General features: G+C 54.5%; 1 protein-coding gene across 1 annotated transcript in view; it reads right to left on the reverse strand.

The window, feature by feature from the left end:
- Positions 1-1,985: 1,985 nt before the first annotated feature.
- Positions 1,986-23,438, reverse strand: part of RAB11FIP5 (RAB11 family interacting protein 5) — a 35,484-nt gene continuing 14,031 nt past the window's right edge. Inside the window, 9 exon segments of the mRNA XM_087936731.1 lie at positions 1,986-4,188; positions 4,947-5,133; positions 11,609-12,866; positions 12,989-13,282; positions 13,345-13,695; positions 19,470-19,661; positions 19,664-20,121; positions 20,123-20,144; positions 20,973-21,412. Of these exon segments, the coding sequence (XP_087792857.1) occupies positions 3,988-4,188; positions 4,947-5,133; positions 11,609-12,866; positions 12,989-13,282; positions 13,345-13,695; positions 19,470-19,661; positions 19,664-20,121; positions 20,123-20,144; positions 20,973-21,412 (3,403 nt within the window). The 3' untranslated portion in view covers positions 1,986-3,987.

Consider the following 23,438-nt stretch of genomic DNA (forward strand, 5'->3'; position numbering starts at 1 on the left):
TTCTATATATATATACCTCCTCTGGCAGATTTTGGAGGCTGAACCCCTGAAGGAAAACCCCACCCCACCAGCAAAGCCTGTGGGCGGGGCAGCAGATGCACCAGGCAGCCCACCAGGAGAGAAGCTCCCCCTCCTCTGCCTGGCTCCGCCCTCCAAACTCTGCCCCACCTGCCTCCTCTGCAGAGGTGGGCAGCCTGCACAAGGGTGTGGGGAGAGCAGTGCCCCCTCCCCAGGCAGTTAGGGAAATCTAACACCCAAGAAGCTGAGAGATAAACCAGCCTGCTCTGTGCAGCCCCCAAGAATGGGCTGCTGAGGGGAAGCACGATGGGGCAGTCAGAAGTGGGATTCAGCCGGTTCTGACCCATTCTGGAGAACTGGTAGCAGAAATGTTGAGTAATTCAGAGAACCGGCCAATCCCACCTCTGACTGGCCCCACCAACCCCATCTATTCTCCGCCTCCCATTGAGTCCCAGCTGATTGGCTGGGTCTCCTTTGGTTGTCCTGCACAGGAGAATGGCGCTGGAAGGCAGGTTAGTAGGGTAGGGAGGGAATGGAGATTTTGCAGTATCCTTCCCCTGCCCACCAAGCCACGCCCACAGAATCTGACAGCCATAGAAGCAGGGGGAGGGAAGATTAATTGGGCTTTGTGGGGAGCAGAGTTGTAATTGCAGGTATGTTCCTATCTGATGGCAAACCTCAGGTAATGAACGTTTACAAAGCAAATACAACTCAGGCAAACAAAGTCACTAATGTAAAGGAGGATTAGAGAGAGGAAGTAAACATGTGTTAGACTTTAACTAGAGATAATCGTGTTAATTACTATGCTAAACAGTAATGAAAGTTAAGCAATAACCAAAGTTAAGCAATGTTAGAGGATTACTCAAATGTGTATAAATGCAAGACTAGATTCCAATAAAGTTCATCACGATTCATTTGATCATGATCCAACACCTCGACTGCCACATCATTACAACAGGGGGAGAGTGCTGGAGGATTGAGATGGTGAAATGTAAAACTTGGGAAAACTTTCTTGACTATGTTTACTTGCTGATGGTGCAGCTGTAGTCTCTTATCTATTCAGGCCAAGGTCAACCGTCCCGGCGAACCAGATGTCTCAAACACCACCTGAAGATGCACCCACATGACATGATACACACCTCAGATTGGATGGCCAGTTTGAACTGTTGGGCGTGGGAACATTGGGATAACTTTCCATATGTGATTTTCGCACCTATTGGCATAGAAGAATAGAATAGAATTCTTCATTGGCCAAGTGTGATTGGACACACAAGGAATTTGTCTTTGGTGCAGATGCTCTCAGTGTACATAAAAGAAAAGAGACATTCGTCAAGAGTCAAGAATCATCAGGTACAACACTTAATAATGGTCATATGATACAATAAGCAATCAAATCATACTAGGAAATAGTGAATAGAATAGAATAGAATAGAATAGAATAGAATAGAATAGAATAGAATAGAATAGAATAGAATAGAATTCTTTATTGGCCAAGTGTGATTGGACACACAAGGAATTTGTCTTGGTGCAAATGCTCTCAGTGTACATAAAAGATACATTCCTCAAGAGTCAAGAATCATCAGGTACAACCCTTTATGATAGATATAGCCTCAGATCTTGTATTTCTTCTGATGCTACCACTTCAATGTTCAGTAAAAGTCCTTTTCTCTAAAACAAGGGAGTCTTAAGGTTTTCTTTCTTGGATTTTGAATGGAGCCTCACCTGACAGAACTGGTAATAAATTTTTTTTGGGGAATCCCACCACTGGAGAGTGCACACCCAGCCACCCAGCCCTCCTTCTGCTGCTGGCTCACAAGGACATGCCCCTCACCCGCCCCACCTGGGCACCTCCTCACTCCCTACAGTGGAGAAACAGTGGAAATCCAGGGATCCTGGAACGGGGGTTGCGGGGGAGGGGGTAGTGAATTAGGCAGGACACGGGTGAAAAGACATGAAGGAGAGCTGTCTAAGCAACAATTCAACCGTTTTTATTTTAAAGTGCTTATAACAGAAAAGAGACAAAAGTTTTATGGAACAAACATCATCAACAGCACTTAACCCAAGAGCCGAGCCCACCCACCCCGCCATGCCTCCTTTCCTTCCAGAGGCCACGCAGGACAGGCAGAGCCTGCGATGGAGGAAAAGGTTCCCACGGGGTGGCTGGGCGGGGTTGTTATGCAGCTACTGCCAGGGTGTGTGTGTGTGGGGGGGGGTAAACCCACACGGGAAGCCCCTGGAGAGCAAAGGCAGGCAACATCCAATCTAGGGCTCACAAGATGGGCCCAGTGAGTGGTGGATATTTGGGCCACAAAAAAGAGGAACAGAAATTCAGGGAGGCGGTCAAGAGGCCACTTACTGCAAGCTCAGGGGCAGGGGTCTTCAAACTTGGCCACTTTAAGACGGTGGCTGGACTGGCTGAGGAATTCTGGGAGTTGAAGTCCACACGTCTTAAAGTGGCCAAGTTTGAGGACCCCTGCTCAAGGGGGACAAGCACAAATCCCCCCCATCGCAGCCAAGGACCGCCAGCCCCGCCTTCTCTTTCAAGCCCCCTCCTTGTCAGGTGTCCCCCCGGGACTCAGCAGCTCAGGGCATCCAGTGCTTAAGGCAGAGGTCTCCAAACACAGCCCTTTAAGACGTGTGGACTTCAATTCCCAGAATTCTCTGGGAGCTTGAAGTCCACAAGTCTTCAAAGTGGCCATGTTTGGGGGGGGGGACGACCCCTGGCTTAAGGGGCAAACAGTGAAAACATTTTGGCAGAAACGGGATAAACTAAAATCTAGGGAGCCTCCTTGCCCAGCCATTTCCAGGGGGTGGACGGGGGTGGTGTCTGGGGGGGGGGGGTTTCCTTTCATTGGATTTCCCTCATGTCGGCAGCATTGGGGTTGCCTTGCTTCAAGCCTTCAGTAGTACCCCTCCCCCCCCCCGCAAGGCCTCCTTGGCAAGGGAGCCAGGTGGGTCAGAGCAGGCTTCCCCGAAGAATTAAGCTACCAGGAAGGGCACTGGCCCAGGGCACAGAACCTAATCTAGGCGGCCAAGTAGGCCGGGTGGAGGGGGGGGTCGGTACACCTGGAGCTAAGGCGTTTAAGCCTCTGTGCCTGCCTTAACACCAGCCTTTCCTGGCTGTGAGATCCCTGGGGGGTCAGTAAATAAGGCGAGAGAGTGCCCATCCTTACATGCAGACCAGGGGTTTTTTGGGGGGGAGAGGGGGGGTGTCTAAAAGGCACGTCTTGTCTTGTTACCGTTCCAGGCAGGTGCGCCCCTCCTTCCATTAGTGTGATTCTCCAGGACAGGTAGAAGATGGAGAAAGGGGGCAGAGGAGGGGGTGTTTTTGGGGGGCATGCACCATCAGCCCTTGGTTCTTCTCTGGGGCAGGCAGAGCGCCCTCGACCCCCCCCCCTGCCCTGAGAGATAGCACGGAAAAGATCAGGCTGGTTCCAAGCGGGCTGCGGGCCGGCACCGCCTTGAACGCTGATCAAAATCAAGAGGAAGACACTAGCCCTCATGGAACAAGGCAAAGCATACCCCCCCACCCCTCCACCCCCCGGAGCTCTGTCCACTCAGGCGGCTTTTCCTGGGTAGCCACCAGCGCCTCTGCCTTCGATCGCCCTCCCATGCAAACCTCCCATTTCAGCCAAGGGAGGGGGAGGGAGGCATAAGTTTGGGGTGGGGACGACAAAGACTGCCTAACTGTAGCGGGGTCGAGGCAACGACATTTGCAAAGGGACAGGCCAGGACGTCTGCAGGGCCACCCCGCAGCCTGGGACACACGCCGCTGCGTCAAGAAGAGTCCGTGATGCCGCCACGTTTGAAGGTCCACCGGAGGTCCCGGGCGGAGGCTACAGGGAGGCTGAGGGACTAGGGGGTGTCCTGGGGTGGAGGTGTCTGTCTGCGCCAAAGGAGGGGGAACATTCAGCAGACCACACCCGGGCAGGAAGGGAGGGGCGATGGGATTCCTGGCAGGGGGAGGGGCTACTGGGTGGCCTTGGCCACCTCCTCGAGAGGGATCTGCAGCAAGGTGGGTGACTGCTCCATGATGCGCACCAGCAGCCGGTCGATGTAGCCCTCCAGCTCCTGCACCTGCTCCTCCTTCTTGCCCAGCTCGTCTTCCCGTCGCAGCAGAAGTTGGAGCAGCTCCTCCCGCGTCAGGTGGTGGTACTTGGTGGGGGGGCTCTGCAGAGACACAAAGCGGGGGGAGAGAGAGACAGATGGGGGGCTGAAGAGCAGGGCCTCTTGGGGGACAGAGAGTTGGGAAACTGCCCGATGGGCTGGAAGGAGAAGTCAAGCGAGGGCCTAGTCTGGCGTCCTCGTGCAGCTACGAGAGGCAGGAGCTTCACCTCCTCCAAGGTCAAGGAGAACCTTTCCCAGGCAAGCAACCTGAGGAGATTCTTGTACCGTAGGCAGTAGACAATAAAGTTAGTGACTCCTTTTTCCTCCCAGTCTGGACTTGTTTTTTGTCCCACGGAATTCCCACCCAGAAGGACCCTCCTCCTCCTCCTTTGATGCTCCTGGCTCCATCCTCTCCCTGCACAGCATTTCTGCCACGTCCGAGGCCCAGAATCTCAGTCCTTGGCCAAAGCGTACAGACCGGCAGAGATGCCCTTGAGAGGCCTGGTGACAGCTGCCAAGAGAGCTGAGCCCAGGGCTGCTCATCCAGGAGCTCAAAAAGGTTCTGGGGGCCACTGCACGGATCATCCACTAGGCCAGGCCTGCTGGCAGCTAGGCGGCAGCAGGGGAGGAATCAGAGGTCCGGAGTTTTAAACAATGAGCAGTTGAACCTGGCCAACAAACCCAGGATGGCCTCCTTCTGGGCCAAAGGCATATAACGGGTGAGAGAGAGGGATCATTGATGCTCCAAAGGTTCAGCCAGGGAGACGCGCTTTTGGCACTCAGGAGCACATCTGTCCTCGGCGGCTCAGCCACCACCTCACCTGACTGGGCTCCGTCTCCTCCAGCTGCATCACCGAGGCTGCAAAGCTCCCACTAATGACGGACTGGAGGGTGAGCTGCTCCTGGCCAGCGGTCTGGATGGGGCTCGGACTGGAAGCCTCGGGAGGCCTCTCCTTGCCTGGGGACTCTGGGGCAGCCGTGCTTCTCATGGGCTTGACTGGGTGCGGACTGCAAGAAACCAGAGGCATCATTAGGCTCCTCTTTGGATGGGGGGGGGCCGAGAGAGAAACACCCCCCCTGCTCAAAGCTGCAGAGAAACCCCCACCCACCCCCGGCGGGGCCTGGAAGCTGTGGAAAGCTCCAAGCGCCAGTCCCAAGAACAACAACCCAGCCAAAGGTCACTTTGTTATTTGCTCACACTGTGCAGACAGAATCTTGCCGGACTAAACCTATACTTTTCTAACAATATACCTTGGGAGAATGGAGAAAGCGTTTGTCCTGCATCTTCCTCCTTCTCCCATCCAGCTCTGGGCTGGGGGGGGTGCCTCTGGCCTGCCCCCCCTCCTTGGAATAGGTTCCCCCCTTCAGTGTCATCTGTCATGCCAACTCCCCAACGGTGGGATTCAAAAAATTGTACTACCGGTTCTGTGGGCGTGTCTTGGTGGGCGTGGCAGGGGAAGGATACTGCAAAATCCCCATTCTCTTCCCCACCCCCACTAACCTGCTTTCCAGCTCCGTTCTCCTGTGCAGGGCAACCAAAGAAGACCCAGCCGATCAGCTGACACTCAATGGGAGGCACAGTATAGATGGGGGTGGGGCAGTGGTGGGATTCCATATTTTTTACTACCGGTTCTGTGGGCGTGACTTGGCGGGCGTGGCAGGGGAAGGATACTGCAAAATCCCCCTTCCCTCTCCACCTCCACTAACCTACTTTCCAGCTCCGTACTCCTGTGTAGGGCAACCAAAGGAGACCCAGCTGGGACTCGGGAGGCAGAGAATAGATGGGGACGGGGTCAGTCAGAGGTGGGATAGGTTGGTTCTCCAAACTACTCAAAATTTCCGCTACCGGTTCTCCAGAACCGGTCAGAACCAGCTGAATACCCCCTCTGCAACTCCCCCTCTGTAGTTGCCATCCTTCACCTCAAGCAAGCAAACGGGGAGGGCTGGGAATCTCCCTTCTTCCCCAGCCTCCCTCCTTCCTCTTTGACCACCAAAGGAAATTTCCCAGGGTGCCCTTTGCTTCCTTTCTCTTAAAGAAAAACAAAGGGCATTCTGGGAAATCCTCAGCCCTCTCCGGAAACGCTATGCCTATTAAGCGGCTCCCTGTCTCTAAACGGGTGGGATGCATGCCAAATCCTCTTACCCCGCGGGGCCCCCCAATCTCGGCCTGACCCCTGGGCACACGTTGCAGACCCTCCTTCCTGAGGAACCAAGCCAGCCCCCCCGCTCAAAGATCATACCCGGCCCAGCCCAGTCCCAAGCAGGCCGCTGGGAACGGCCAGGTGGGCAGCTGTACAGGCATCTGGGAGCCCCCTTTTAAGGGGGAAAGAGTCCCAGGACCAGGTAATCATCCCTACGAGTCTGTCTTGGTAGCCCACAAATGAGGGGTCCCCCCAAATCCCCACTTACTGCAGTCTAAAGTGGTTTTTGTGCAGCACCAGCGCCACCTGCTGGCCGCTGCGTCAACTTCTTTGTCAAGGTAATTCTAAACAGAGAAGCAATTTTTAGCTCCCTCCAGAAACAGCTGTGCTAAATTTGTTGCAGCAAATCACAAAACAGTGTTGGGTCATCTTAAACGATCAACATGTTAATTACAGCATAAATCCAAGACTGTTTTGAAAAACTGTTCACAAATTATACTTAGAACGTGGGTATTAATTTGAAACATCTTTGGACTTTACAGCTTGGGCTGAAATCAGCATTTGGAACGCTTAAAATATCGATGTTGCTGGAAAACACTTTTGGAGTTTCACGAATCCGGCAGATATGTAGGAAGGACAATGTGAAATCTTTACAAATTGCAAGCGTAATATTTTAGGAGTGACACTGGCTCAAGTGAAGAATGAGGTTTTAATTTGTAGCACTGTGATTTGGGTCCGATACTCAAGATTAAAGGTGAAAGGATTGAATGATATTCTCAAATTCTCAAAATCTGGAATCTATTAAACATGAAGAATTCAGGGCGTATGCTAGGACTGCAGCTAAAAATAGTTTTTTTCTCATGAAAACATTCTATCACACTTGATTTAAAATCCTGCACAGAAGAAATCTGTTCATTTCTTATACATTTCTTAAAACTAGCCTTCTATAAACGGAGCCTTTTATTTTACATTTATTTCAACGTATCTTTTTTCCAATTAATTTTTGTTTTAAACTTTGTGGGCTTTTTTTTTTTTAAAAAAAATTGAGTTTGCTATTCTTCTTTCTGCTTATATTAAGAATAACTACATTGTCTCAAGGAATAAAGAGCTGCAAATATCCAGCTGCACTAGATTGTAGCAAAGGGATGCCTAAACCTCTCATCTGGTGATCATCTCTCTAAATCTCTCATCTGGTGATCATCGGAATTTTTGCAACAAGGTATTTGGTGGTTCCAATCAACAATCAGGCCCTCGAGACGTCCAGCTTGGCAGAGATATGCCGAACTGTCCATACCAGCCTGGAAGAGCTGTGCCAACTCAGGCTCAAGAGTTGCTCTCCAGCAGAAGCCACCCGTCTGGGGATTTTGCTCAGGCGCAAATACTTTCACTTCAGTGCTTCAGTATAGTTCACACTGTACTGTTGTGCAAAGAACTGAAGAAGCTTCCTGGATGAGAAGCAAAATGTTTTCAAGGAAAAAAAAAACCAAGAAAGTCCAGTCTCCTTTTGGGAAAAACCACCTTTGGGACAACCAAGGTTCCGTCTTAGGCCCAGTACTCTTCAAAATCTTCATTAACAACTTAGATGAGGGAATAGAAGGGGAACCTACCAAATTTGCAGATGATACTAAGCTGGCAGGAATAGCTAACACCCAAGAAGATAGGCTCAAGATCCAGATAGATCTTGACAGACTAGAACACTGGGCTGTATCTAACAAAAAGAAATTCAGTGTAGAGAAAAGTAAAGTCCTACACCTAGGCAAGAAAAACCAAAAGGACACATATAGACTGGGTGAAACCAGGCTCAATAGCAGTAACTGGGAGAGGGATCTTGGAGTATTAGCAGACAACCAGCTAAATATGAACCAGCCGTGTGCAGCAGTATCCAAAAAAGCCAATGCAATCCTAAATTGCATTAACAGAGGAATACAACTGAGATCAAGTGAGGTGCTAATACCACTCTATAAAGCCTTAGTAAGACCACACCTAGAGTACTGCATCCAGTTTTGGTCAACACAGTATGGTCACATGTTGAGACTCTAGAAACAGTATAGAGAAGAGCAACCAGGATGATTAGGGGACTGGAGGTTAAAACATATGAAAAACAGTTGCAGGAACTGGGCCTGGCTAGTCTAGGGAAGAGAAGGACCAGGGGACACAGGATAGCAGTCTTCCAATATTTGAGGGGCAGAGAGAGAGGAGAAGGGGGTCAAGCTATTTTCTGAAGCACCTGGAGGCCAGACAAGGAATAATGGATGGAGACTGAACAACCTGGAAGTAAGGAGAAACTTTCTGACAGTGAGAACCATCAACCAATGGAACAGAAGTTTCCCTCGGAAGTTGTGTGAGCATCATCAGTTGAGACTTTCAAGAAGAGACTGGACTGCCATCTGTCAGAAATAGTGTAGGGTCTCCCGGTTGGGCAAGGGGTTGGACTAGATGACCTACAAGCAGTGGTGGGATTCAAATAATTTAACCACCAGTTCTCCGCCCTAATGATTTCTTCCAACAACCAATTCACCAAACTGCTCAGAAAGTTAACAACCTGTTCTCCCAAACTGGTGCGAACTGGCTGAATCCCACCACTGCCTACAAGGTTCCTTCCAACTCTGATGATCTGTTGTTATCTGTTACGTCCTGGAGGGTTGAGAATCTCCACAGACATGGATCACTTGGAGCCTTTTTTAAGGGCTTTCTGGCCATGCGCATCGAGCCAGCTTCTTCAGGGGGCACAGAGATGCTCACCCCTGAGCAATAAATCAACGCCGCATTCACCACTGCAGGAGCATTTCCAAAATAACTGTGGGAGAAGGGTGGGCTCTAACCGAGGAGGAAGTTGAGGAATGGCTGCAAGGGTCAGTGGGCTGAATCTGGCCCCCAGGAAGAGAAGGGGTCAGGGGTCAGCAGCCATGGTAGCACCTGAAGTGGAGGGAGGAAGGGGGGGCACCCTACTCCCTGCCGCCTGAGAGCAGTGAATGCCTGCCTGGAGCGACCCAAGTGAACTGGCCGAGGGGGAGACCTCTTCCACCTGCCCAGGTAGCTGCCCACCTTACCCCTCCTCCCTCCTTCACCCAGCCTCTCCTATCAGACAAGGTCTGGACACGCCACACCTTCCTTTTTCTTGTTCACCTTTGACCTCCACGGCTTTTCTGCTGCCCTTAAAGAAGAGCTGGAAAGCAGGACCCTGTCCAGTTTCCATGCGTGTTATCATCTCTGTTTTTCTCCTGTGTTGGATGTTTTAAGGCCCCCTCCCCAGAGTTGCTGGTCAAGAAGTATAAAATAGATTAAATAAACCAACACATGGGGACATCCAGCGTTAGGGAAACTGACTCAGGTGGGACACATGCAAGAATTAAGGCTAACCACCGCAACCAGGAGGAGGGGGCTGAATTCCTAGCGCCCCCCCCCCGCCCCTTTTACAGGCCATGCAAGAAAGAGGCTTTGAAGCGAGACTGCTGGGAGGTGGGGAACTCCCACCACCCAGCATCCCACCCCCCCCCCAAGGGAACTGCTACCCGTCCCCCCCAGAGACAGCCCCGTCCTGGCACTCCAGCCTCAACTAAAGGCTCCCTTGGATCCGCTGTGCAGGACTAATCCAGGAGAGATCCAGACTAGAACTAAGAAGGGATTTTCCTGACGGTGAGAACAATTAACTAGTGCAACGACTTGCCTGCAGTTGTGGGTGCTCCGACACTGGAGGTTTCCAAGAAGAGGGTGGACAGCCATTTGTCTGAAATGGCCTAGCGTGAGGCATAGCAGGAGGTTGGACTAGAACAGTGGTCGCCAACCAGTGGGCCAGGGATCACTGGTGGTCCACGAGAAAATTTTGGAGGTCCGCAGAGAAATGTCCCCCCCGCCCCAAAGCAATTAATCCAGGCTGCACAGGTACACAAGGTTTGTGTCGCTTGTATTGCAAACAACACGAGGTAGTGAGGGGAGGGGGGAAAGGGCGGAGGGGGGGAACTTGCCCCACGCGCCCCACGTGCCTCGCCTGGCCACCGGGCTGCTTCTTTCCGCTTCTTTCTTCTTCTGATTTTGGCTGCATGCAAGGAAAGCAGCAGAAGTCTTTCTTTCTCTCCCCCCAAACTTTTCCAGAAATGAGTCTTTGGGACCCTGCAAGGCCTCCTGCTCCAAGAGGCTGCGCTGGCGTGACAAGTCTCACAAAGACTCATTTTCTGGCGGAGTTTGGAGGAGAGAAAGCAAGACTTCTGCGGCTTCTGCTGCTTTCCTTTCATGAAGCCAAAAGTCTCTCTCCTTCTCTCTCCCCTGGAGAACGGAGCTGGAGATGGTATCCTGCGATCCCAAATAAAGAAGGATCGATCGGTAGGAGAATGGAGTGGGGAATTTTCCTGCAGACTTGTTTTGGGATTTTCCCAGGGTCTCTGGTCCACGGGCTTTAAAATTATGAGTTTGGGTGGTCCCTGAGGTCCAAAAGGTTGGCGACCCCTGGACTAGAGGACCTTCAAGGTCCCTTCCAACCCCATGACTGTTAAGAATAGCAGCAGCTTCTTCTCTCACAATCCGGGGGGATGTGAAAACGCCACGTCCCAGGCAGAGACCCCAACTCCTCTTTGCCTGGCTGGACATCACTTGCAGCCGCAGAGGCTGTGCCGTCGGGGGCGGGGGGGCAGGGGGTCACTCTGCACCCACGCAGAAGCCCTTCAGCCCCTGGAACAACACAGCTGCCCCCAGGTGGAGGCACACGGGGACTACAATCCCCAGGATCCCCAGCCTGCAGAGCAGCTGGCCCGAGAATTCAGAGCACTGCAGGCCTCCTGTAAGGGAAAGGCCGTGTCCAGTGGGGGCTCCGACCTCAGAGCCAAATGCTGCAGCCCCTCACCCCACCCCAGCTGGCACTCCAGGCCTACAGCTGTCCTGCCCTCAGGCACCACTCCTGCCAAACTATGCTGGCTATTTCTGCTCTCCACTCACAAGCTTTGGGGAGGCAGCCCCCCGCCCCAAGATTTTCCAGCTCTCCCCTGCCCGATCTCCAAGAAGTGGTGGCACTTAGTATCATGGGGAGATGGGGTGGGGGAACTGGCCTTGGCACCTGAGAGCCCCCTTGCCCGCTAGGGAGGAAGTTGGATCTGTTCCGCTGGGAGCCAGGAAGCCAAGTCAAGCTAGAAACGGGGAGGCCACAAATTCCCCCCATTCCACCCCACCCCCCAAGGAACCCCAACACAGACAGCAGCCTGGCTCAGCCAAAGGGATTGGCAGGGGTCCCCAAGCAGAGCGATGGGAGGCAACCGCACACACTTGCGAAGTAGCACACACGGGCACGGACATCTGGACGGACACACACACACGCCTGTGCACACACAGTCCACCGCTCCCCTGCTGCTCACCTGGCCGTCTGCTGTTGTGGGGCGTCTTGAGCCGGCGGCATCTCCGTGGGCAGGACCGAAGGGGCCGAGGCGTCGGTGCTGGGGGGCGAGAGCAAAGGGAACGGGGGCGCCCTGGGCTGGCCGTCCACTGCAGCCCCTGCGCTGGTGGCCGGGAGTTCCAGGGGAGAAGGGAGGTGGCAGTCAGGGCTTGGGCTGGGCTGGGAGGAAGGGGTGGAAAAGGCCAAGGGCCGAGGGCTGGGCCGGCTGGGGCCCACCGGGAGCTGCACGGAGAAGCTGTGAGAACGGAGCTGCTTGGGAGGGTTGGCGGCCACAGGGATCTCTCCCAAGCCCAGGGCATCGATGGTGGGGGAGACCGGAAAGGTGGCAGCCTGGGCCCAGGGCACCTCTGCAGCAGGCAGGGCCACAAAGGGGTTCTTCTGTGGAGAGGGAAGGGCCCAGGGGGTAAAGGGGTTGCCTGGGGTCAGCGCGGGGTCCTTCTGCATGCTCTCTGGCTGCCCCCTGCCCTCCTGCCAGAAGGAAGCCTTCCTGAACTCCATCGCTTGCTCATCGGGGAGCTCCGGCTCCGGCTCCTGCCCCGGGTGCGAGGGGGCCACATCCTTCTGTCCCAGGCCGGATGGACTTTCCAGGCTGGCGCCCCCTCCGAGCGGCCCCCGGTGCTCTTCCAAAGCGGACCAGAACAGCAGAGACGGGCTGGGTTCCACCCGCAGCTCAGGGGGCCCCTGGGAGGCCTCAGCGGGGCAAGGGGATCTCTCCGAGCTCCATAAGGAAGCCGAGCCGGGCAGCCCAGTCGGCCAGGCCTCCTCGAGCCCCCAGGGGGCAAAGCCGGCCTCCCCGTCCTGCCTGGGACTCTCAGGGACCCCCGAGAGGCCTAATCCGCCCAAGGAGAGCTGGGAGGGGCAGGTGGAGAATGGCAGGGCCTCTGCGCTGGGCCCCTCGTTCGCTGCCAAGATGGTCCCCCCCGAAGAGGCTTCCTGGGCCCCCGGCTTGTCATCTTCTAGAGTCTCGTCTTCTGCGGCGGCCAGTGGGGGACCCTCAGGGGCCTCAGAGACACTTGCTCCAATGATCACCGCCGGCACCAGGGAGACGGCAGCCGCTGGAGGGGAACCAGCCATGCCCTCAGGAGGGAGGGGCTGACGAGGCTCTGGGCCTGCCCCCTCGGCTGTGCACCCCAACCAGCCCCCTTGGCTTCTTCGGCAAGCTGGAGAGGGGGCACCCTCCTCGCTGGCTTTGGAGGTGGGGTCCCTGCCCCCCTTGGCACCTCAGTCTGTGCCGGCACCCTTGGCTCCTCCTGGGCGGGGCCTCCGCTGGTCGGGTCAGCCTCTTCGGCCCCTCCCTCCTCTCCCCTCTCGGGGTCCCACTGAAGCCAAGAGGGCTCATTGCTTCCAGTTTGGGGTCCCGGCTGGCTTCGCGGGAACATCTGCTGCTCTCGGCCCCAGTCCAGCTGCTCCGAGGAACGGTCGGCCATGGAAGGGGTGGTCTGGTGGCGTGGGCAGCTCTCCGGTGTCCAGCCGATGTCCATTTCTCCAGCCACTTCGGAGGCAACAGGCACCATCTGCGTGGAAGAGCCCAGCTGCCCCACACTCTGGGCCTGGGTGGCTTCCCCTTGGGTCTGCTCCTCTGGGAGGCTGCTTGCATTGGGTACAGAGTTCGCTCCCTCCCCAAATGTCCCCCTCGCTAGCAGGGCCCCCCCAGACCCGCTCCAGGTCCGGCCTCTGTCCTCAAAAGTGAAGCTCAGCCAGTCCGGATTCTGCTGCGAGACCCTGTCAGGGCTGGGGGGACCTTCCTCCTGCTGTGGGAGACCAGCCGCCCCCCCTGGGGGCTCTGCGGTGGGAGGGGGTTCGGGCCCCAGAGCAGCTGGCTGGAGGCGGCTGGCGGCAAAGGCATCAAAGCCATCGTCCCCTTCCACGGGTGGGCGCACAGGAGCAGCAGCGGCAGCGGCAGGCGATGGCTGAAGGTGGCTGGCAGGTGGGGCGAGGGGCTCGGGCTGCGCTTCTCCGGCCTGGATGGAGGGAGGGAGGCCCTGATGCTCAGAGACCACCCGGGGATCCTTGGCGAGCTCTGGAGTGGCAGGCAGGCCAGGCTGGGAACTAGGGAGAAAGCGAGCAGGGAAGCAAGTTTAGTATCTGGTCAACGAGGAGCTAGTCCTCAAGGAAAGGCTGGTCTGGGGCCGAGGGTCTTGTAGGCGGGGCCCTCCAAGTGGGGGGCAGAAGAAAGGAAGGGGGGCTGCTTGGACGGCTAAGGGCTGGTGACCCTGGAAGGCCCTAGGAAAGAAGGGTGCCCCCCAACTCTGACCCCTCACACTGGTCACAATTCAGTGCCACAAATGTTTTAGGTTCACCAACAGCCCCACACGCGCACGCACGCACACACACACACACAATCCACTGGTGCCTTCATGGAACCACAGCAACCAACCAGTCTTTGCAGAAGCCACAAAAATGGATAACTTAAAAGTAGCACAAAGCAGCAGCGATGGAAGAGAAGTGGGGGCCCCCTTCACAGTTGCCGGGGGTGGGGGGAAGCAGACTTGGCCTCACCACACCCCAGCCCCACACAACCCCTAGGCCAGGTCTGCCCTACTCCAAGGGCTCTGTCCCCCCCCAAACAGGTTTCCATTGGGGACTTGCCCCCAGCCTCTTTGACCTTGACCCCCTCCCCAAAAGGGAGAGCCCTGGGACTCTCCCCCCATGGCTCTGAATTCCCTCCCCCTCCTGAAAGCCCGCCTTTTCCTCTGACAAAAGTAACAATGCTACAGTCTTCATTGGGGTGTGTGGGAGACCATGCAGCGATTCAGGGGGCTGCCTCCACTCTCCCTTGAAGCTCCCCAAAGCTCCCCACCCCCGTGCCCCCCACACCCCCTCCCAACGTCCTCCAGTTTTTCATTTTACAGTTTCAAGTTTTTAAAGACGGCTGTGAAAATTTCTAGAGACCCCTCACTTCCCGGACATAAGCAGTTTCAACTCCCACCCTCAAAACGACGCTATAGAGCCCGGCACACACCAGAACAACTAGACACAAGGACAGGTTTTTCCCCAAATGTCATCACTCTGCTAAACAAATAATTCCCTCAACACTATCCAACTATTTACAAAGTCTGCTCTACTATCACTATTAATCTTCTCATCCCTCATCAACCATCCCCTCCCACTTGCAACTGTACGGCTGTAACTTTGTTGCTTGTATCCTAACAATTTTTATTGACTGTTTCCTAGTATGATTTGATTGCTTATTGTACCCTATGACTATCATTAAGTGTTGTACCTGATTGACTCTTGACAAATGTATCTTTTCTTTTATGTACACTGAGAGCATTTGCACCAAAGTCAAATTCCTTGTGTTTCCAATCACACTTGGCCAATAAAGAATTCTATTCTATTCTATTCTATTCTATTCTATTCTATTCTATTCTATTCTATTCTATTCTATTCTATTCTATTCTATTCCATTCCATTCCATTCCATTCCATTCACTGTTTCCTAGTATGATTTGATTGCTTATTTATAATCTATGACTATCATTAAGTGTTGTACCTGATGATTCTTGACAAATGTATCTTTCCTTTTACGTACACTGAGAGCATTTGCACCAAAGACAAATTCCTTGTGTATCCAATCACACTTGGCCAATAAAGAATTTCTATTCTATTCTATTCTGTTCTGTTCTTATTCTTCTTATTCGCCATTTCAGGGATGGGATTCAGCCGGTTCAGACCGATTCGAGAACCGGATGTTAAATTTACATCTGGTTTGGCAAACTGGTAGTTTCTACAACTGACTGGCCCCGCCTCAGCCCGCCCTGCCCCTCCCAGGAGTCCCCATGCGGCCTGCTTTGTACCCCAGGTAAGTGCAAGGGGTGCGTGGAGCCCGGGGAGGGTGAAAAACGGGCACCCCGGAAGTTCGGGAAGGCCGGAAATGGGCCCGTTTCCAGTTTCTAGGGAGCCTCTGGAGCCCAGTTAGGCAAAGTGAATCGGTGGGGAGGGGGGGTTATCTCCTCCAAAGGCACATCTGGAACATCTGTGAGAAAATCAGGGAATTGCAAGGGACACTTTTCTGGGGCCTGGCTGTGCTTCGGATACCCGATTATTCCAAATTGCAAGCAGCATTTCTTGCAAAGAGAGGCTAAAAAGCACCAGCTGCTATTTCAACGACAGCTGCAGCAGAATTTTTAAGAGATATTTTCTAAGCCCACTTAAATTGACCTCTGTCTGAACGAGTGAGATGAACAGCAAAGGAATTGAATGAATAAATCGATCTTCACACACATCTTTTATTTGGAATTTTCCTTTGCTCCATCCCTGGACAGTTCTTCCAAATGGCCCCTGGTCTTCCTTTTCTTGTTTTTTTTTTTTTGCAGTCTTTTACCACACCCATCTTTGCAGAAAAGGTGACTCCTGAGATCTTTTGGAATAGAAATCTTGTCCTTGAGGTTCTTACGGAGCTGCAATTCCTGCCCTTCTCTTTGCTGTCTGTGGAGCGCAAGAGTTTAGCCAGCCAGGGTTTCCTCTCTCTCGGTCTCCATTGCTTCCTTCAACTTCTGGTTGTTGTTTTTATTTAAACCTGTCAGCTGACCGTCTTCCCACCTTATTTGCTGAACAGCATTTTGGAGTATTTTGGCTCCATGACATCACCTGGGTTACTCATCAAGTCTAACCCACTACATCTATTTTTAGCTCCTATTATCTCGTGATGATACGGACCATGGCGGAGGTCACACCTCGTGGGTCTGATCCTTCTTGCTTCCTGGAGTTTTGCGTTGCAAGGAGTCAGCACCGGTGGTTTCCGGCTTTCTGCTGGCCAGGCAGAACTTCTGATCTTCCCAGCACCGTCTCCAGGCAGGGCGTCCAGGGGAGGCTCGGAGGCTGGGCCTGCGGTCAATCTGGCTAGTTCTTTTTCCTCTCCTCCTCTTGGAGCCCTGAAGCCAAATCTTCCTTCTTATTCCACGGTGTTTGCTTACTTCAAGTGGTGGGATTCAGCCAGTTCGTACCAGTTTGGGAGAACTGGTTGTTGGAAGAAATCATTTAAGGCGGAGAACCTCTTGTTTAAAATTATTTGAATCCCACCCACTGGCTTATTTCCAACTGTGGCACTCCGGTCTCCAAAATTAGGATGGCTCTTTTTGGATGAAAATTGCTCCGATCCATTTACTCCCTTCCGCTTCGGAAGAGACTGGGATCTACATGGGAATCAGGCAGTCCTCATTCTGCAACCGTTCCAAGTTATACTAGTTCTCCCTGGAGATGTTTACCTCCCCCCACCAGTTCCAAAGGCCATGCCCCCTCTGGTCACATGATCAACATTTTGGTCACTCAGCAATGGATCCGCATTTACGACCATCTGCATTGTCCCACAGCCACCCGACTGCTTTTTACGACACTTCTGCCCAAAAAACTCCCAGCATTTACATCTGGTTTTTCAGTAAAATCAGACAACGGCGGACAACTGGTTCACTTAATGACCATGGGGTTTGCTTAATGACCCCTGCAAAAAAAGTTTGTAAAATAGGTCAGACCCGGAAGGGACCTGTTTTATGACCATCACAACTTCTGGCCCTAAGTTGTTAAGTCGAGGATTATCCGTGTCAATAAGGTCGGTTGGGCTTTGAATAGAGGTAATTGCTTTAACCCCATTTTGTTAACGAAGGCTGTTCCCGTTTCTTCTTCTTTCCTGGACTGCAGGGGTGGATTTGTGGCTCTTCAGCTGTCAGATGGAAGCTGCCCATGCCAGATTCCCAAAATATGAGCCTCTGGTCTGGGCAGGCCTGCGCCGAACCTCTTCTACCATGCCCCTCCTCGCTCTTCCATCTCGCCCTTAGAGGCGTTTCGTCCTTTCGCCTCTGGGCCAGGGGTGGGATTCAATTTCTTTTTTACTACCGGTTCTATGGGTGTGGCTCGGTGGATGTGGCTTGGTGGGCATGGCAGGGGAAGGATATACGGTAAAATCCCCCTTCCCTCCTCACACCTTTAACCTGCTTTCCAGTTCTGTTCTCCTGTGCAGGGCAACAAAAGAAGACCCAGCCGATCAGCTAGGACTCAGTGGGAGGCAGAGAACAGATGGTGCTGGAACTAGTCAGAGGTGGGATTGGCTGGTTCTCCGAACTACTCAAAATTTCCGCTATTGGTTCTCCAGAACCGGTCCAAACCGGCTGAAGACCACCTCTGCTCTGGGCCCCTCAGCCTCAGTGGCCGCCATTTCCAGAGAGAGGGGAAATGCTCTTTGGGTGCCTCCATAAAATGGACTCTTCGTTGCAGTGGGGGCTCCCGGAGGGTACATGGGGGGGGCAGGAAGCAGGCAAGGGAGGAGTGGAACCCCAACGCTGTGGCGTCTCTGGCTTGAAAGCCGTTACAGGTATGCAGGGGGCAATCCAGAGTGACTGGCTGAACTGGTCACCAGCCTGAGTGGTGCACCAAAAAAATGGATTTTAGGTGCTTTTCATCTGCACCCTTCCTGCATACAAACCCCAGTGCTCAACAGGCTGAGATCCTCACTTTCTTCTTCTAGCATTTCCTTTCAGGCAGCACAAATCTCCTCTTCCCTTTAACTGGCCCATGTTCAAATTCAAAAAAGCCCCTGACTCAAATGTCCAGCTGCACTAATGACAGAGCAGATGCCGTTACTATCAGGTGCAGACAGTTACTATCAGGTGCAGCTCCTCTCTGGTCCAATTCAGGCCGGACTGAGGCAGCGTCCAGTTCCCCCTCAGGCGGGGGTCGCAGCAGCAGCTGCCCCAGAAACGTGCCTTGCAACCTTGCCCCAGGGGCACCACCCTAGTTTCATCTCTCACCTGGGCCTTCCTTCCCGCAGCCCCCATCCTGCCCAGCAGGTGGATTCATGCCAACCAGGGATTCCCAAGGGGGGGGGGGGCAAACATGGCGACTGGAAGACTTGTGGACTTCAACTCCCAGAATCCCTCAGCCAGCTTTGCTTCCCTTTGATTCCCCTTCAGCACTGGAAACGGAACGCAGAAGGGGAAATGGAACTTAATACACCAAGGTAGGGCAATTGGGGCGGGGGGGGGGAACCCCCTCCCAATGCTCTCCTGGTTCTTGGAAGGGCTCCCTTTGGCAGCAAGATGGCAGCCGTTCCTCTCACACACACACCCGGTCTTCTGGCCCAAAGACAGCCGGCCTTGGAGGTCAGGGAAGTCAGATCATTCCTTCTCCCGCAGAACTCAAGGCTGCTTTCTCCTCCTCTAGAGGGGCTACCCCCTCACCCATCAATCTGACCCCCCCAAAAAACCAGGCAGTACCTCAGGGGTCCCCAAACTTGGCCACTTTAAGACTTGTGGACTTCAACTCCCAGAATTCCTCAGCCAGCATGACAGCCATGTTGTGGCCCTCAAGCAGGGGTTCTCCAAACTTGGCCACTTTAAGACTTGTGGACTTCAACTCCCAGAATTCCTCAGCCAGCATGACAGCCATGTTGTGGCCTCAAGCAGGGTCCCCAAACTTGCCCACTTTAAGACTTGTGGACTTCAACTCCCAGAATTCTCCAGCCAGCTGAGCTGGCTGGAGAATTCTGGGAGTTGAAGTCCACAAGTCTTAAAGTGGGCAAGTTTGAGACTTTGTGACCAAGGCAGCCTTGGCACCAAGAAGGCTGGGCAACCCCTGACTCAAACTCAGGCAGCTGCCCCCTCTGGCTCTTCTCTCCCCCACCAACGCCCGGGCAGCTGCCCCTCCAGGCGTGCCAGCCTCTATCCCAGGGGCCAAGGGTCAACAACAGGGCTGGCTGGACCCAATGGCTCTGGAGCGCAGAAGCACCATTTCCAACTCCCTCCCTAGTACCATGGCCTTTCCTTGGGCAAATGGCCGCCGTGCCCCTCCCCCCATCCTCTGTGGCTCAGTCCCACACAGGTGCAGGCTCACCTGGGCTTTCGAGCTGGCTCCCTGGGGTCTCCCAGACTGATCCGGCTGCTGCCACCACTCCAAGGTTCCTCTTTCCCTCCGGGCGTGGCCCCCAGAGTCGGCTCGGGGCTCTGGCCGTGGCCCTTGAGGCTCCGCGATGGTCCCTCTCGTCCTGAGGCCTGACTCTCCGGACCTCCGAGGGGAAAGCCAGCGGGCGGCCATGGGGACGGGCTTGCTCTCAGCCTGCAGCCCCTCCTCCTCCTCCCGTCTGGCTCGGACCCGCTGCTTGTTCAGGGCGATGGTCTTGACGGAGAGCTTGTCTTCCTCCTGGGCCGCCAAAATGGGGGGCGAGGGGATGAACCGGGGCAGGTCTTTCGGGGGTCCTTTCTGGAGACCGCTGGCAGGCCAGGGCGGCAGGTCCGGTTCGACAGCAGGCAGTCCGGCCCCCGAGCCCCTCCGGTCCCGCTTGCTAGGATCGCTCAGGGCGGGAGGGAGGGTGGCCGTCGAGAGGAAGGAGGGTTTGGGGGAGGGCTCCTCGCAGTAAATGTGGCTCCCATTGATGCAGATGGAGGACCCCGAGGAGGGGTCCCTTGGGGTCTTCAGGCCCTGGACGGCTTCTGGCAGCAGGTTGATCTGGGACACCTCATCGCTGAAGGCCCTCTTGTGAGTCAGCTGGGGAGGGCAGGAAGTCTCTTCCTGAGGGGGAGGGAGGGGAAGAGAGAGAGGAGGGATGAAGGAAGGGAGGGAGGGGAGCAAGGGAGGGAGGGAGGGAGGAAGAAAGATAAGGGAGGGAGGAAGAAAGATAAGGGAGGGGAGGAAGATGAGGGGGGAGGAAGATGAGGGATGGATAAAGGAAGGAAGATGAGGCAGGGAGGGAGGAAGATGAGGGAGGGAGGGGAAGGAAGGAAAATGAGGGAGGGAGGGAGGGAGGAAGATGAGGGAGGAAGATGAGGGAGGGAGGGGAAGGAAGGAAGGAAAATGAGGGAGGGAGGGAGGAAGATGGAGGGAAGGAAGGAAGGAAAGAAGAAAGGAGTAAAGACGCGGTCAGCCTCCCAGCTGCTCTGCCCCACAAAGGCACAAGAGAGTACAATCCCCTTTGCTTTGAGGACAGCCTTTTCCAACTGGCACATTTTATTTTAAAATCGGGTTTTGTGACCCACACTTTACACCAGGGGTCCCCAAACTCGGCCACTTTAAGGCTTGTGGACTTCAACTCCCAGAATTCTCCAGCCAGCTATGTGGTTGTAAGTCAGGCATCATAGCTGGCTGAGGAATTCTGGGAGTTGAAGTCCACAAGTCTTAAAAGTGGCCAAGGGTGGAGACCTTTGCCTGACACCTTGAATGAAAAACTGTAATTGGAAAAAAAAGAGCTTACCGCACTTTCTTTGGTTGTTTTTCCCCAAAACAGAATAATTCACCCAGCTTAAAAGCTGGCTGGGGTATGTGTGTGTGTGTGTGTGTGTGTGTGTGTGTGTGTGAAATGACACCCCTCCCTGGCTGCCCTCCCTCCCTCCACGTACTTACCGGCAGGGTCAGTGGAGAGGCTGCTGTGCCGGCTGGGTGAGGGCGCCCCCCCCTCGGCGCTGCCCAGGGCCGCCAGGCTGCTGGCCGAGGAGAGGGTGCTGGCGGAGCCCAGGGAGGTGCTGGAGCGGGTCAGGGAGGAGCGGCGCAGCTGGCCCTTGAAGAAGAAGCTCCCCCGGGCTTTGTCCTTGGGGGCCCGCAGGTGGAAATCGTCGTCCAGGGCTCCACTGCTGCTGGGCACGATGGCGGAGGAGGAATCCAGGTCGTAGCTGTGCTTCCCCTTCATCTTGTCCCTCAGCCGCCGGAAGGGCGAGCGTGGCTTCTCCTTGACCGACAGGTCGAACATGCTGGCCGTCAGGCTGTGGCGCGTGAACTGCAGGCTCAGCTGGATCTCGCCCCGCTCCTTCTCCTTCTTACCCGGCTTGGAGTGGAGCTTGTACCACCTGGGAGGGAGGAAAGGCAGAGCGATCAAACCCAGAGACACCCCCCCAAACCACGAGAGGCAGCGCACGTCCTCACGATGCCCCACTCCCGCCTGCCCTTCCCCCCAAAGCAGCAGATCTGGCCCCAGTGCTGCACGGCCCCTTGGCGGAGACGTCTGGGAGCTGCCATTCCAGCGGGCACCAGGAATGGCAGAGCTGCTCTCTGCCCTCCTTCTCCCGGGGTTTTCTTCTTGCCCTGATCAGGATTCGCATGGAGGACTCTCTGCTCTGGCACAGCCCACCCCGTAAACAGCCAAGCCAAATTCCTCCTGGGAAAAAATTGACCCCCTACCACAGCCGGGCTGCCCGCAGGACGGTGGGGTCTTCCTCCTTTCCACCAAGAAAAGCCAGCAACTGAATGACCACACCTGCCGGGTGCCACCTGCCATGCCCCCCGCCAAAATGACAATGCACAAAGGGGGCCACTCTAACTAAGCATTGTTCCCCCCCACTCTGTCATGTTTCCCTACGAGATGGCAGAGACCCTGCCCGGTCCAACTTTTGCCCGTGTGCCAGTTGTCATAAAATAGCTCCTCTGTGCCAGTGAAACAGATGCCAAGGAACTGGATCCAGTGTTATCCTGGAATGCCCACCTGGGCAACAGCAGGAACATGGGCAGGGCCAGGGGCTCAGGAGAGAGAGACCCTCCCCTGTTTCTCAAGCGGTAAGCAGGAAGGGAGAGAAATGGACTTTCAGACTCGCCAGACCCTGTGAATGTGCTTACAACAGGGGTCCCCAACCTCGGCAACTTTGAGACGTGTGGGACTTCAACTCCCAGAATTCCTCAGCCAGCTTTTTTTAGGGGGGAGGGAATTCTGGGAGTTGAAGTCCACACGTCTCAAAGGATGGAGACCCCGCCTTACAATAAAGCAGCTCATGCTGAAATATGAAAGTCCATTTGCCCTCCCCACTTCATAGCCAGCCCCCAAACTAGGGCGGGTCTCTTCTGGACCTCCAGCCCCGCTCACATTCCCTCCCCCGCAGGGCTGAGCTGCTCTCCTGACCTTGCCTGGCTGTCTCTCTCTCTCTCTCTCCTCTCTATGGCCCACGTTGGTTGGCAACGATGGCCCCTTCGTGACCTGTGGACTTCAACTCCCAGAATCCCTGAGCCAGAAAAATTGCTGAGCAAGACATTCCTTTCCACAAGGCGATATGAAAGACCCAAGACAAAAACTATATACTAGTCCCTGAAGGACCCTCCGGGGATGTGGGGGCTCAGTGGCTAAGACGCTGAGCTTGTCGATCGGGCAGTTCAGCGGTTTGAAACCCTAGCGCCGCGTCACGGAGTGAGCTCCCGTTCCTTGTCCCAGTTTCTGCCAACCTAGCAGTTTGAAAGCATGTAAAACATGCAAGTAGAAAAAATAGGGACCCCTTTGGTGGGAAGGTCACAGCGTTGTGTGCGCCTTCGGTATTCAGTCATGCCGGCCACATGACTACGGAGACGTCTTCGGACAGCGCTGGCTCTTCTTCGGCTTTGTAACGGAGATGAGCTTAGCAAACGAATGAGGAAAGGGGCCAGCCATGGCCTTCCCTATTGCTATGCTGGTGAAGGAGGCCTTCAGACAATCTTGGCTTCCCCTTTCTGCTTTTCTTCCTCATGCAAGGAGCCGGAACAGCCTTCGACAGCCAAGTAGGCTGGCAAAGAAGCTCACAGAAGGAAGAGCTGGAAAAAAAAATCACCAGGCCACCTAGTCCTTAAGGTGGTCTTGGCTGCACCCTTCCAACAAAGCAGGACACAACTGCACCAGGCCTCGACTCTTGGCCTCTCCACCTGCGTTGGAGCTTCCAGGAACCCAGGGAGGGAATCCTGAAATAAGGAGAAATTTTGACAGAACCCATCAACCCATGGAACAGAAGTTGTGGGAGCTTCATCCCTGGAAGCTTTCAAGAAGAGACTCGGACTGCCATCTGTCAGAAATGGTGTAAGGTCTCCTGCTTGGGCTGGTGGGGGGGGGGGGTTGGACTAGATGACCTACAAGGTCCCTTC

The sequence above is a fragment of the Pseudonaja textilis genome, chromosome 6 (genome assembly GCF_049901715.1).
Source record: "Pseudonaja textilis isolate UNSWEBS1 chromosome 6, rPseTex1.2, whole genome shotgun sequence".
NCBI classification, from domain to species: Eukaryota; Metazoa; Chordata; class Lepidosauria; order Squamata; family Elapidae; genus Pseudonaja; species Pseudonaja textilis.